The following is a 13823-nucleotide window of genomic DNA, read 5'->3' on the forward strand; positions in this document are numbered from 1 at the left end:
TTGCAGTTGAGGACTGGGGAGGAAAGGGAGTTTCTAGTCTCTAGCAGAAGGCTAAACTGTTTGGATATGCACTTCTGCCTGGGGTATAGGCAGACCAGAGTATCCAAAATGTACCAAGAGTTCATTAAAACCCCTTTGAAAAGTATTAAAGTTAATTTTTTATATACACTTTTTATTTAGATTATTTTTACGTGATTAAAACCTTTTTAATAGACTTTTGTGGTTGAAAAGGAATGACTGTAAGTGGTTCAATGATGTGTGATACAGGCAGGTAGCATATCGAAAGCTATGTGCGAGCAGGGGACTGGTGTACAAAGGTCTTGAACAAACCTAATTTAACTTGGGAGTGATGTGATGGAGTTCCTGTTGCTATGTTCCCTGTGTGTGTGCTTGTTCAAAATATATGCAGTGCCAGTCAGAAGTTTGGACACAGCTACTCATTCAAGGCTTTTCTTTATTTGTAATAGTTTCTACATTGTAGAATAATAGTGAAGACATCAAAACTATGAAATAACACATGGAATCATGCACCAAAAAAGTGTTATACAAATCAAAATATATTTTAGATTCTTCAAAGCAACCAGCCTTTGCCTTGATGACAGCTTTGCACATTATTGGCATTCTCTCAACCAGCTTCACCTGGAATGCTTTTCCAACAGTCTTGAAGGATTTCCCACATGCTGAGCACTTGTTGGCTGCTTTTCCTTCACTCTGTGGTCCAACTCATCCCAAAGCATCTCAATTGGGTTGGGGTCTGGTGATGGTGGAGTCCAGGTCATCTGATGCAGCACTCATCACTCTCCTCCTTGGTCAAATAGCCCTTACACAGCCTGGAGGTGTAATGTGTCATTGTCCTGTTAAAAAACAAATGGTAGTCCCACTAAGTGCAAACCAGATGGAATGGCGTATCGCTGCAGGATGCTGTGGTAGCCATGCTGGTTAAGTGTGCCTTGAATTCTAAATAAATCAGACAGGATCACCAGCAACGCACCATCACACCACGACCTCATGCTTCACGGTAGGAACCACACGTGCAGGAGATCATCCATTCACCTGCTCCGCGTCTCACAAAGACACGGCGGTTGGAACCGAAAAATTGAATTTGTACTCGTCAGACCAAAGGACAGAGTTCCGTCGGTCTAATGTCCTTTGCTCGTGTTTCTTGGCCCAAGCAAGTCTCTTCTTATTATTGGTGTCCTTTAGTAGTGGTTTCTTTGTAGCAATTTGACATTGAATGCCTGATTCATGCAGTCTCGTCTGAACAGTTGATGTTGAGATGTCTGTTACTTGAACTCTGCAGCACAAATAAATGCTACAATCTGAATTTGGTAACTCTAATGAACTTATCCTTATGCAGCAGAGGTAACTCTGAGTCTTCCTTTCCTGTTGTGGAAAGCGCTTGATGGGTTTTGCGACTGCACTTGAAGAAACTTTCAAAGTTCTTAATTTTCTGCCATAATATGGACTTGGCCCTATTTGGTAAAATACCATCTTCTGTATACCACCCCTACCTTGATTGGCTCAAACGCATTAAGAAGCATAGAAATTCCACAAATTAACAATGCACACCTGTTTTAATTTAAATGCATTCCAGATGACTACCTCATGAAGCTGGTTGAGAGAATGCCAAGAGTGTGCAAAGCTTTCATCAAGGTAAAGGGTGTCTACATTGAAGAATCTCAAATATGAAATATTAACACAGCAAAAAAATAAATGTCCTTTTTTTCAGGACCCTGTCTTTCAAAGATAATTCATAAAAATCCAAATAACTTCACAGATCTTCATTGTAAAGGATTTAAACACGGTTTCACATGCTTAATTAATGAACATGCAGCTATGGAATGGTCGTTAAGACACTAACAGCTTACAGATGGTAGACAATGAAGGTCACAGTTATGAAAACTTAGGACACTAAAGAGGCCTTTCTACTGACTCTGAAAAACACCAAAAGAAAGATGCCCAGGGTCCCTGCTCATCTTCGTGAATGTGCCTTAGGCATGCTGCAAGGAGGCATGAGGCATGCTGCAAGGAGGCATGAGGACTGCAGATGTGGCCAGGGCAATAAATTGCAATGTCCGTACTGTGAGACGCCTAAGACAGCACTACAGGGAGACCGGATGAACAGCTGATCATCCTCACAGTGGCAGACCACGTGTAACAACACCTGCACAGGATCGGCACATCTGAACATGACACCTGCGGGACCGGTAAAGGATGGCAACAACAGCTGCCCGAGTTACAACAGGAACGCACAATCCCTCCATCAGTGCTCAGACTGTCTGCAATAGGCTGAGTGAGGCTGGACTGATGGCTTGTAGGCCTGTTGTAAGGCAGGTCCTCACCAGACATCACCAGCAACAACGTTGCCTATGGGCACAAACCCACCATCGCTGGACCAGACAAGACTTGCAAACATTGTTCTTCTCTGACGAGTCGCGTTTTTGTCTCACCAGGGGTGATGGTCGGATACGTGTTTTCTCGTCGAAGGAACAAGCGTTACACCGAGGCCTGTACTCTGGAGCTGGATCGAGGTGGAGGATTCGTTATGGTCTGGGCGGTGTGTCACAGCATCATCGGACTGCGCTTGTTGTCATTGCAGGCAATCTCAACGGTGTGCATTACAGGGCAGACATCCTCCTCCCTCATGTGGTATCCTTCCTGCAGGTTCATCCTGACATGACCCTCCAGCATGACAATGCCACCACGCACAAAATGAGCAGTATGGCTGATTTCCTGCAAGACAGGAATGTCAGCGTTCTGCCATGGCCAGCAAAGAGCCCGGATCTCAATCACATTGAGCACGTCTGGGATCTGTTGGATCGAAGGGTGAGGACTAGGGCCATTCTCCCCAGAAATGTCTGGGAACTTGCAGTTGTCTTGGTGGAAGAGTGGGGTAACATCTCACAGCAAGAACAGGGAAATGTGCTGCAGTCCATGAGGAGGAGATGCACTGCAGTAATTAATGCAGCTGGTGGCCACTGACTGTTACTTTAGATTTTTACCCCCCCCCCCCCCACACACACAATTTTATTGGTCACATACACGCGGTTAGCAGATGCGAGTGTAGCGAAATGCTTGTGCTTCTAGTTCTGACCGTGCAGTAATATCTAACAATTCCACAACAACTACCTTATACACACACAAGTGTAAAGGAATGAATATGTATATATGGATGAGCGATGGCTGTGCGGCGTAGGCAAGATGCAGTAGGTGGCATAGAGTACAGTGTATATACATATGAGATGAGTATGTAAAATATTATATAAAGTGTCATTGTTTAAAGTAACTAGTGATACGTTTATTACATCCAATTTTTTCATTATTAAAGTGACTAGAAATTTGAGTCTGTTGGCAGCAGCCACTCAATGATAGTGATGGCTGTTTACCAGTCTGATGGCCTTGAAAAACAGCTTCTATCTCAGTCTCTCGGTCCCATCTTTGATGCACCTGTACTGACCTCGCTTTCTGGATGATAGCGGGGTGAACATGCAGTGGCTCGGGTGGTTGTTGTCCTTGATTTATCTTTTTGGCCTTCCTGTGACATGGCGGAACAGTTGCGATACCAGGCGGTGATACAGCCCGACAGGACCATTTCAGTTTGTCTGTGTTGCGTACGCCGAGAAACCTTCCACCTTCTCCACTACTGTCCTGTGGATGGGGGGGTGCTCCCTTCTCCTTTGTTTTGTTGATGTTGAGTGTGAGGTTATTTTCCTGACACCACACTACGAGGGCCCTCACCTCCTCCCTGGAGACCTTCTCGTCATTGTTGGTAATCAAGCCTACCACTGTAGCATCGTCTGCTAACTTGATAATTGAGCTGGAAGCGTGCATGGCCAACGCGGTCATGGGTGAACAGGGAGTACAGGAGAGGGCTGAGAAGGCACCCTTCTCCACCAGTAGGGTGGAGATGTTGTTTCCTACCCTCGAAGTCCAGGACCCAGTTGCACAGGGTGGAACTTGTCTGTGGAACTTGTTCAGTTGGTTTCCATTGTTGAATCTTATGTTCATACAAATATTTACACGTTAAGTTTGCTGAAAATTAAATGCAGTTGGCAGAGGACGTTTTTCTTTTTTTGTTGAGTTTATTTGGATTTAACACTTTTTTGGTTATTACATGATTCCATATGTGTGATTTTCATACTTTTGATGTCTTCACTATTATTCTACAATTTTAGAATATAGTAAAAATAAAGAAAAACCATATGAGTAGGTGTGTCCAAACCTTTGACTGGTACTGTACACACACACACACACACACACACACACACACACACCTATCCTCTGCTGGTGAGAATCTGATCCTGTGTGTGACAGCGGTGGGCTTTTACTCCCTGGGAGGCAGGGTTAGGAGCGCGGGAAACTAGGGCAGTGTGGGTCCACAGAACTCATGTCACCCAATCTCCCTCCTCCCCCTGCCTCCCTCTCTAGTGTGTCGTGCTCGACTAGCAGACTGACCCAGCACCCCCACCCCTTCTCGACAGCCAAGCTGGATTTAGGGTGTATTTAAAGCACATGTACCGGCCGGGAAACAAACAACTACAGACATTTTCCACTCGTGATGTATTTGCACTCCATTTTGTCTCCATTTTTAGCCGTAGGAATTTAGCTTGAGCTTATTTAGTGAAGAGGGAAGTCAGAATTTGTTTTTTTGGATGGTGGAGATTGAGTTTATTTCCAGCTTAAATATTGCATGTTTGCTGGACCGAAATACTGGTTAAAATTTTTGAATTACTTTTGAAGTTCTAAGATTGTGACACAGGCCAAAATGTGTGTAGTTGCTTCATGTTTCCAGTGCTACAACACACCCACATTCTCTGGTCTTCCCTTTATTCATCAGTTTACTGTAAGTGGCTCCTTCTCAGTACTCATATCTATGGACGTCAGACTGAGACCAGGGTTTCCTGATAGACGAGCTGAGTACACACACTAGCCTATTGCGGGCCTCTCTTCTTGGTAACAATTGAGTTGTTCTCTTCCCTAATTGTTATTGGTTGAGCTCCAATAGTGGTGGGTTGGGGGAGAGCGAGCGAGGGAGGGGTGAGAAGAAAAAGGAGATGGATGGGTGTTTAAAAGTGCAGCGTGTGATCGCTGTCGTTCAGACATGGACAGTACGGTGCAGGACAGACACGATTCCCGACTGCACGCGCCTCTCTCCCCGCATGCTCCTTCCTGATCCCCTCTCTTCACCCTTTTTTGTTATTTAGGCTAGGGGCAGCATAGCGGCAGTGTAGTCTGCTAATGTGACCAATGAGGACCAGACCAGAGAGGTTGAATAAGAGGATTTGGGCAAAGGATTACTTTTTTGATTCATCTTTGGGCAGTGATGCTGGCAGCCCTGTGTGTCTGTCACCTTTTTGTTGAACAACATGGCCTCCTGGGTAGGAGTGCTGATCTAGGATCAGTTTAGCCTTTTGGATCATAATGAATGCCTTATTTTGGTCAGAAGGGACTTGATCCTAGATCAGCACTCCTACTAGGATACACTTTATGAATACAGACTCTTATCTTCAGGCCGGGTGTCTTATCAGAGCATGTCTCTTGTTTTGCACTGAGGTTAGTGTCACTGTGAGGCTCCTTCTCGCCAACAGCCACTCTGCTGAGAAGTCAAGTCACACTTCTGTTTAATTTCTTCCTCCTTTCATAGAAGTGACTGAGAGCGAGTAAGCTAGCGAGACCAAACCAAACGAGGAACTTGAATATAACGCTGCCTGCCTGCATCACGTGTTAGTGGGATTCTTGTGGTATCTAAACCAACACTGGTGTTTAATGTTTCAAAGATTCTGCTGCTTTAAGCATTACTTCCGTATGCTTCTCGGTTTGATGTTTTTCTCAATACTTTATCCTACAGTAGTTTGTTGTCCTATGTGTTACGCTATATTTTTAGATTTTACGACAGTCTAACGTGGGATGCGTTTCTCTATCTGACCTAATTGCTGCTGTCGTGTGTGTATGTGTGTGTGTGTGTGTGTGTGTGTGAGAGAGAGGGAGAGAGAGCGGCTTTGTACTCTCTGCTGCGCCATGGCTGGGACTCTTAAATGCGAACGTGCTCAGCACTGGGGCTCCTCTTCTTTCATCCCTCCCTCCATCCTGCCTCACTCTGCTCACAGGGCCACATGAGCAGAGAGCACATGGCTAGCCAGAGCTATATGATGTCACCCCGTGATGGGCCCTCCTCTTCGCCCCGCCCACAGCTACAGCCACAGCTCAGTGCTAGAGCTTGCTAGCTCCCCTCCTGGAAGTGCCTGGGAGGGAGGCTTAGCCACTAACTGAAGGGAAAGAGGGAGGGTGAAAAGGGAGAGAGGGGACACGCGTAGACACCAGGCTCGTTTTAACCAGCCTAGATTTCACTGGCGGCAGAACGACTCTGACGGAACCTGTTTGGGATGCAGAAGAGCTGTGTGTTGGAGGGCAAATGTGCTTTTCCATGTGGTGGGGAAGCTGCTCATGTCTGCTACAAATCATAAATTATAAATGTAATACAAAGTAATTGATTTAGCAAATCAAAGAGTAGCTCATATTTTGAGTTTGTCACAGGCAGAGATTTTAACCTCGTTAAAATCCAATTCTTTGACTCAACGATTTCAGTTGACATTTTTTCTAATTCATTCAGTCTAAAGGAGAAATAACTGTTCTATTTAGAGGAAATCACAGGATTTGAAGTGTTAGTGTTTTATTTGTAAGGATTTACGTCATCAAAAGTCTCTATAATACTGAAGTGGGTCACCTACTTGGTAATTTCTGATTCTGAAAGACACGTCCTTTTTAAAGCAGCACCAGATCCCATCACATATTATTGGGACGGTCAGACAGTGTGTTTTGGGGATTGTGTTTTTGGCTGAACTATTACTTCCACTGGTCTGTCCTCATTGGGGTTTGTTTGTTCCTTGGTCAGCTCCTATTCCATCTGTAAGTGGTTTAACACAGAGGGGAATTAACCCTGGCTGAACATTAATGCTATCTACTAGGACCTGGAGGAGCCTGGGAATGAACTCGGGGCACTTTGGAATTTTTTTGTTGGTGTTGATTTAGACTCCAATGAGGCTACTTGTTGAGGTAATGTAGGCAGGTACTCAAGGCAGACTTTGGTGTGCGTCCCAAATGACACCTTATTCTCTTTATAGTACACTACTTTTGACCAGAGCTACTATGGGACCTGGTCAAAAGTATTCCCTGGTAGTCCTGTGTGGCTCAGTTGGTAGCAAGGTGCTTGCAACGCCAAGGGTCGCGGGTTCGATTTCCCCCTGGGGTCACCCATACGAAAATGTATGCACACATGACTAAGTCACTTTGGATATAAGCGTCTTCTAAATGGCATATTCTATTAGTGCACTATATAGGAAATAGAGGGCCATTTGGGACTGAGCATTCAGTATCTTCTGTTTGAAGCATTCTTTTATTGCAGTTTTGAAACCACATCTTGGTCAGGTCTGAGCCATCAATTTTCAAGAGCAACAGAATTGGTCTGCTCTTTTCAGTTTTACGAAAAGGTACTGTTCCTTTACCCAAGCTGTCACAGCAATCTTACATGTTGTGTCCTTTCCTCCAGCTCTGTCTGTATAAAGTACATTTTGACTCACAGGTTGCATATAACGGATGTTAGAGAAGTGTTTCCAGTTCAGTTCCACACAGCCGGTAATAACCACTGCATCCCCTGCCAACTGCTGAGGAGGTGAGAAGAGGGCACAGTTGCTGTCTGTAATGTTTGTATTGTTCATGGTGCTCTCATTCTAGCAGAGTACAGTGCCAGTCAAAGATTGCTAAGGAGTTTGATAGTGGCCTTTCGTCCTCAGCATCTCTTCCTCATAGTGACTGACAACACTGCAGCAAGGTCTGGAACACTACGACTGTATAACTCATTACATGGCAAGAACTCTCAAATTAGGCCACTTACCACCCAGTTTGAACACAGATGCACGCACACAGCGCTTGCGCACACACACCCTAAAGTAGGTATTTTCCACTAAAAAGCGACTCCTTTGTTGTTTTTGCCTAGAGCCACTTGAAGTTTTCTATTCCAACTTGGGATCTAGAGAGAAGACAACACACAGGTTTACGGTTACTGATGATCACAACAAACGCTAGTGAAAAGACCGTTGTCCCCCAGGCTAATTACCAAGCGCCATGCACTGAAGGAGTAGTTTGTCTGCAATGTGGTTGGCTGCCTGCTGCTCACGCTATCTAGCTTAGGCTAGCCTAGCGCAATCTGTCTCCACTGTGCTGCAAAAGTGATTCAGTGAGTACAGCCTGGCTGCTCCCTCCTCCCCCGCTACTCTCCCTCCCCCTCGGTCTCCTCTCTCTGCGGGGCCATGTGCTCAGCACCCGCATTGCATGTCATGCCGCCTGAGCTGTGTTTATACACACACACACGCGCACACACACGGCACAGTGAAACCTGCTCTACTTTCTTTCACAAAAACAGATCTAAACGAGGCCCCACTACTCCTCGAAGGAAAGGCGGGGGGAAGGGAGGGAGTCATGTTTGTCACGTGCGAATGAAACAAAAGCTAATTGTAACCTCATCTCCCTTTCTCCCCCTCTTCCCTCGTCGTAGTGTGGACTGCCTTGTCATAGCTGCAGAGCTCTCTTTCAGTGTTTCTAAGGATGGTAGGGACTTAGTGCTTTCGGAAAGTATTCAGACCCCTTCTCTCTCACACACACAGTACCAGTCAAAAGTTTGGACACCTACTCATTCCAGGGTTTTTCTTTGTTTTGACTATTTTCTACATTGTTCTACAACTATGAAATAACACATATGGAATCATGTAGTGATCAAAAATGGGTTAAACAAACAACGATATATTTGAGATTTTTCAAAGTTGCCACCTTCTGTCTTGATGATAGCGTTGCATACGCTTGGCATTGTCTCAATCAGCTTCACCTGGAATGCGTTTCCAACAGTCACCAGCAAAGCAACCACACACCATCATACCTCCTCCTCCATGCTTCACGGTGGGAAACACACATGCAGAGATCATCCATTCACCTACTCTGTGTCTCAAAGACACGGCGGTTGGAACCAAAAATCTCAAATTTGGACTCCTCATACCAAAGGACAGATTTCCACCGGTCTAATGTCCTTTGCTCGTGTTTCTTGGCCCAAGCAAGTCTTCAGTCTGCGGCCCAACTCATCCCAAACCATCTCAATTGGTTTGAGTTTGGTTGATTGTGGAGGCCAGGTCATATGATCTTTCTCGGTCAAATAGCCCTTACACAGCCTGGAGGTGTGTTGGGTCATTGTCCTGTTGAAGGGTACCAAAAAAATTCTGCAGCATTGAATGTCCCCAAGAACACACTGGCCTCCATTATTCTTAATTGGAAGAAGTTTACCAAGACTCTTCCTAGAGCTCCCCGGTCAAACTGAGCAATCGGGGGAGAAGGGCCTTGGTAAGGTTGGTGAACAAGAACCTGATGGTCTCTCTGACAGAGCTCCAGAATTCCTATGTGGAGATGGGATAACCTTCTAGAAGGACAACTATCTCTGCAGCACTCCACCAATCAGGTCAGACGTAAAAGGCACATGACAGCCTGCTTGGAGTTTTCCAAAAGGCACCTAAAGGACTCTAACCACGAGAGACAAGATGCTCTTGTCTGATTTAACTTTTTGGCCTGAATACCAAACGTCATGTCTGGAGGAAACCAGGCACAACTCATCACCTGGCCAATACTAATGTTTTTCAGTGGTAGGGACTGGGACACTAGTCCAGATCGAGGGGAAAGATGAACGGAGCAAAGTACAGAGATACTGCTCCAGAGCGATGGTTCACCTTCCAACAGGACAACGACCCTAAGCACACAGCCAAGACAGCGCAGGAATGACTTCAGGACAAGTCTCAATGTACTTGAGTGGCCCAGCCAGAGCCTGGACTTGAACCCGATCAAACATCTCTGGGGAGACCTGACAATAGCTGTGCAGCAACGCTTCCCATCCAACCTGACAGAGCCTGAGAGGATCTGCAGAGAAGAATGGGAGAAACTCCCCAAATTAAGGTGTGCCAAGCTTGTAGTGTCATACCGAAACTGACTCAAGGCTGTAATCACTGCCAAAGCTGCTTCAATAGAGTACTGAGTAAAGGGTCTGAGTACTTATGTAAATGTGATATTTTTTTATATTTTTTTTATACACTTACAAAAATGTCTAATCCAGTTTTTTTGCTTTATGGTGTAGATTGAGGGGGGAAACATCTATTTAATCCATTTTAGAATAAGGCTGTAACGTAACAAAATTTGGAAAAAGTCTAAGTGGTCTGAATATTTTCCGAATGCACTGTAGTAGTATGTGGATCAGTACAGGCTGATGCTGAAGAGGTGCGTCATGCTTTCTTTGCTTTCTTGTCATGTGTTCTGTAGTATCCATCTGCTGTTCTTGGCCTGTTTCAGGTACACTTCTTAGCTTGTCTCACCCTAGCTGTTGCTGTGTGTTCTCTGTTCTTGAATGGGGGCTGGTGCAGATATCCTTGCTTGTGTCGACTACGGTTATAGGTGGTAGTGGTACAGCTTGCCTTGCAGAGTGTTTTGACTTTCTCCAAGGACCGTATTGAACAGCCAAGTGCATACGAATGGCAACTACAGCTAGTATAGCAAGCAGATGGAGGTGTATTAATGGCTAGAAGCAGCTAGCTACTAGATCGTGTAGTGACAGGGGTGGGGCCATAGTGGGTGTTGGTGTTTGTAGAGCAGTGAGTAGTACATACTGCATCTTTCTCGCGGGTGCTCACTGTCTCTCTGTCTGTATGAGTCATAGCACTAGGCCCAGAATTCCACCGTGTGTTCATGAGCATGCTTGCAAAAGACATGCCCCCACACTCGCATTCACATATGACTGTCTCCGTGTTACAGCGTTGGCTTTATGACTGCCTTCTACAACCGTTTTTTTTACCTTGTTATAGCATTGTTTATTTGGTCGCTGATGTATGTTTCTGATGCCTTTTTAATATTCTACCACTGTACAACTGACGCACTGGGACAATGTGCTGCTTATCACCCGACATGTTGCCATGGAAACAATGGCGGTTTTCAGCTGTTGCCATGACAACGGAACAAGGGGGGCGGTCTGATTGGAGCAGAGTGCTGTCATTATTCATACAGTTATGTTGGTGGTGAAGACCACCCAGACCGGCTGGGGTCTGTCTAGGACCATAGGTGACTCACCACCAGCCAATCAGGGGAGTCTGCAGCAGTACTCCTTCTACTGGACTGATAGAGCCTATAACAACACCAGACTGGCTGTCTTAATCGTTTTAACTCTACCCTAACATTTAAATCAAGACCGAATGAAAGATCTGGTCTTCTTTAGCTTTAGTCTGCACAACAGTCTCATCTCATATATATATATATATATATATATATATATATACACACACACACACACACACACACACACACACACACACACACACACACACACACACACACATCTCCTTTCTGCCTTCCAAGGTAAGGAGCGGTTCACATGTAGATTTAGACAGGCCATAGGGTTTGGGTTGTGTTTCAGTGTGAGGGGCCTGGGTTTGTGTGAGTGACAACACAGCAGAGCATCTTATCTGATCCTGGTTGAAGACTCGCAATTGGCCTTACATCTGTTTATACTTCCATACTGAAAAGCAATTGTACAAATGTATGTGTACCTAGTCTCTCACACACAGCTACATTATACACAGATACAGGAAGTCCAGGTCTATGAGCACCCAGCTTTATGGCTCTGAGTCAGATGAGTCCAGCCTTGTTAGCCTTGTCGTGATTCTAGTCTTAGTTTCGTCCTGATTGGCTAGTCGTGATTCCATGGTCTTCTGAACCTAGTCGATTGGGCAATACCCACTGGAGGAGGGAGAATGAAACTCAATGTCTTTGTCTCTCATAAAGTCAATGTAAAGGTTTCCTGTCCTGGCAGACTTCATGGTGTTCTTCCTAGTTGTTTTCTGTCTCCCAGGCAGACTGACAGTATAATCTCTCTGTCCCGGCTGCTCTCCCTCTGTACAGATATGGCCCGCCCACTACAGCCTGTTTTGTCAGGCCTTTGTCAGCTGACCAGGAAATGATAAACTGGGTCAGAGAGCCACTGCCCAGCACCTCCCTCTTTCTGTACTCCTTCCCTCTATCCAGGTCTCTCTGTCTGTTCTTCCTTTCACACAGTCATGCTGCCTGCCCAGTCATGGTGTAGGTTAATGTCTGTTGCTTCTGCTCGTCCAGTCAAAGGAAGCAACAGACGTGGAAATGGCTCTCCCAAGACTTTATTTTAGACTGCTGTCAGTCCTATGAAATGGTCTTGATTAATGCTTCCAGAGTAGTAAATGAGTGTCCATGTGGTTTAGAAAGAACATTTTGTGGGGACTAGCAAGGTGGGCAAAGAGGATAATGGGAGGGGCCCACATAAGGAGGCATACCCAAGCAGTCTCTAAGAGGATGTTGATGCTTGCGTCCAACAGTAGTACTACACTCAGAGTACTAGTTAGTGTTCCCAGAGGGGACTGTCCTTTGCTCCTCTGGAATCCTGCTCAGCCTACCCTGGAAGTGAAGTAGAGGCAGCAATGACCTTCTGAAGAAACATTATCTATCGGCTGTTTTAAACACTCAGGATGTGGCCGTGGTGTCGCTTTGATCGTAATGTAACATTTGACATGTTTCTGTACAGGGAGAGAGAAGGATCTCTTGGTCAGTGTGTGTGTGTGTGTGTGTGTAGCCCTGTCACTGTCTCAACATTGACAGATGAAGTAGAGACCATGGGGTCAGGACATCGTGTTGGTGTTATTGTTGGTTGTGTGATGTACTGTCACAGATAAGGAAGTGACCAGCATAACGGATACACTAAGGGATTAGAAGAGAGAAATGTTTTGTGCATGTGGTTCCGCGGCTGTTGCTAAAACAACACACGTCTGGATAGCAGCTTTTACTTTACATGAACAGTTAGAATCCAGCTATATATATTTATTTATTTATTTATTTATTTATTTATTTACTAGGCAAGTCCGTTAAGAACAAAATCTTATTTACAATGATGGCCTATTACTGGTTCTATTGAATAACTTGTGTGAAACTTCAGTTCAAAGTTTTATTATAATCAAATTGCAGAATGCAGGCGCTCTCTGAAATATATATTTTATTGCCCCATTTATAAATGGGTGTGTTCAAACTGTACTGAGCACTTTTCTCTCTCCCTCTGTGTCTTACAGACGTTGAAGCGCAAGGAGAAGGAGTACGAGCATGAGATGGAGAGACTGGCGCGGGAGAAAATTGCTACTCAGCAGCGATTGGCTGAGCTGAAGAACGAGCTGAGCCAATGGATGAATGTCATGGAGATAGACCGGGTTCTCAGACAGACGGTTCAACCAGAAGACGACCAGGCTTCTACCTCTACTGCCTCAGGTACGCTCAATCAATCGGTTTAACCAAGCAATCTATTTATAAGCAAAACGGTTTTCTTAATTAATTTGATCTATGGACACAGATCAAAATTGTTTGCATTGAACGAGAACCCTGATTCTCACCAACACAGGAGTAGGTCTCTTTTGCCTGTGTGAAGCAGGACGTGAATTCTGACACCACTTGAAGCTGGGGTGTCCCTAGTTTTTAATATGCTCTTCCGACTGTCCAGAAACTCCTTGCTGAACCCTACATCACAGCCACTAACAACGCATATGCCTGGAATCCTTACATCATAGTGCAGCAGGAGAGGGGGTTTTGTCGCAGTAGCGATCCGAGATCGATTTAGAGCCAGTAATCAAAAATAATTTTAAACAAATAGATTTCAAACAATTTTTGTCATATATGGACACGATTTTTAATATGAGATGAAAGTTGAGTTCAGGAAGCCAAACTAGAGCTCTGTG

The 13823-nt window shown here is 45.0% G+C and overlaps 1 protein-coding gene across 2 annotated transcripts in view; it reads left to right on the forward strand.

The window, feature by feature from the left end:
- Positions 1-13823, forward strand: part of LOC135552875 (max-binding protein MNT-like) — a 29621-nt gene that overhangs the window by 9886 nt on the left and 5912 nt on the right. For both annotated transcript variants that reach the window (XM_064984797.1, XM_064984798.1), the window contains one exon: positions 13167-13359. In XM_064984797.1, the coding sequence (XP_064840869.1) occupies positions 13167-13359 (193 nt within the window). The remainder of the gene's footprint in view (positions 1-13166; positions 13360-13823) is intronic.

This window comes from Oncorhynchus masou, chromosome 13 (genome assembly GCF_036934945.1).
Source record: "Oncorhynchus masou masou isolate Uvic2021 chromosome 13, UVic_Omas_1.1, whole genome shotgun sequence".
Lineage (NCBI taxonomy): Eukaryota > Metazoa > Chordata > Actinopteri > Salmoniformes > Salmonidae > Oncorhynchus > Oncorhynchus masou.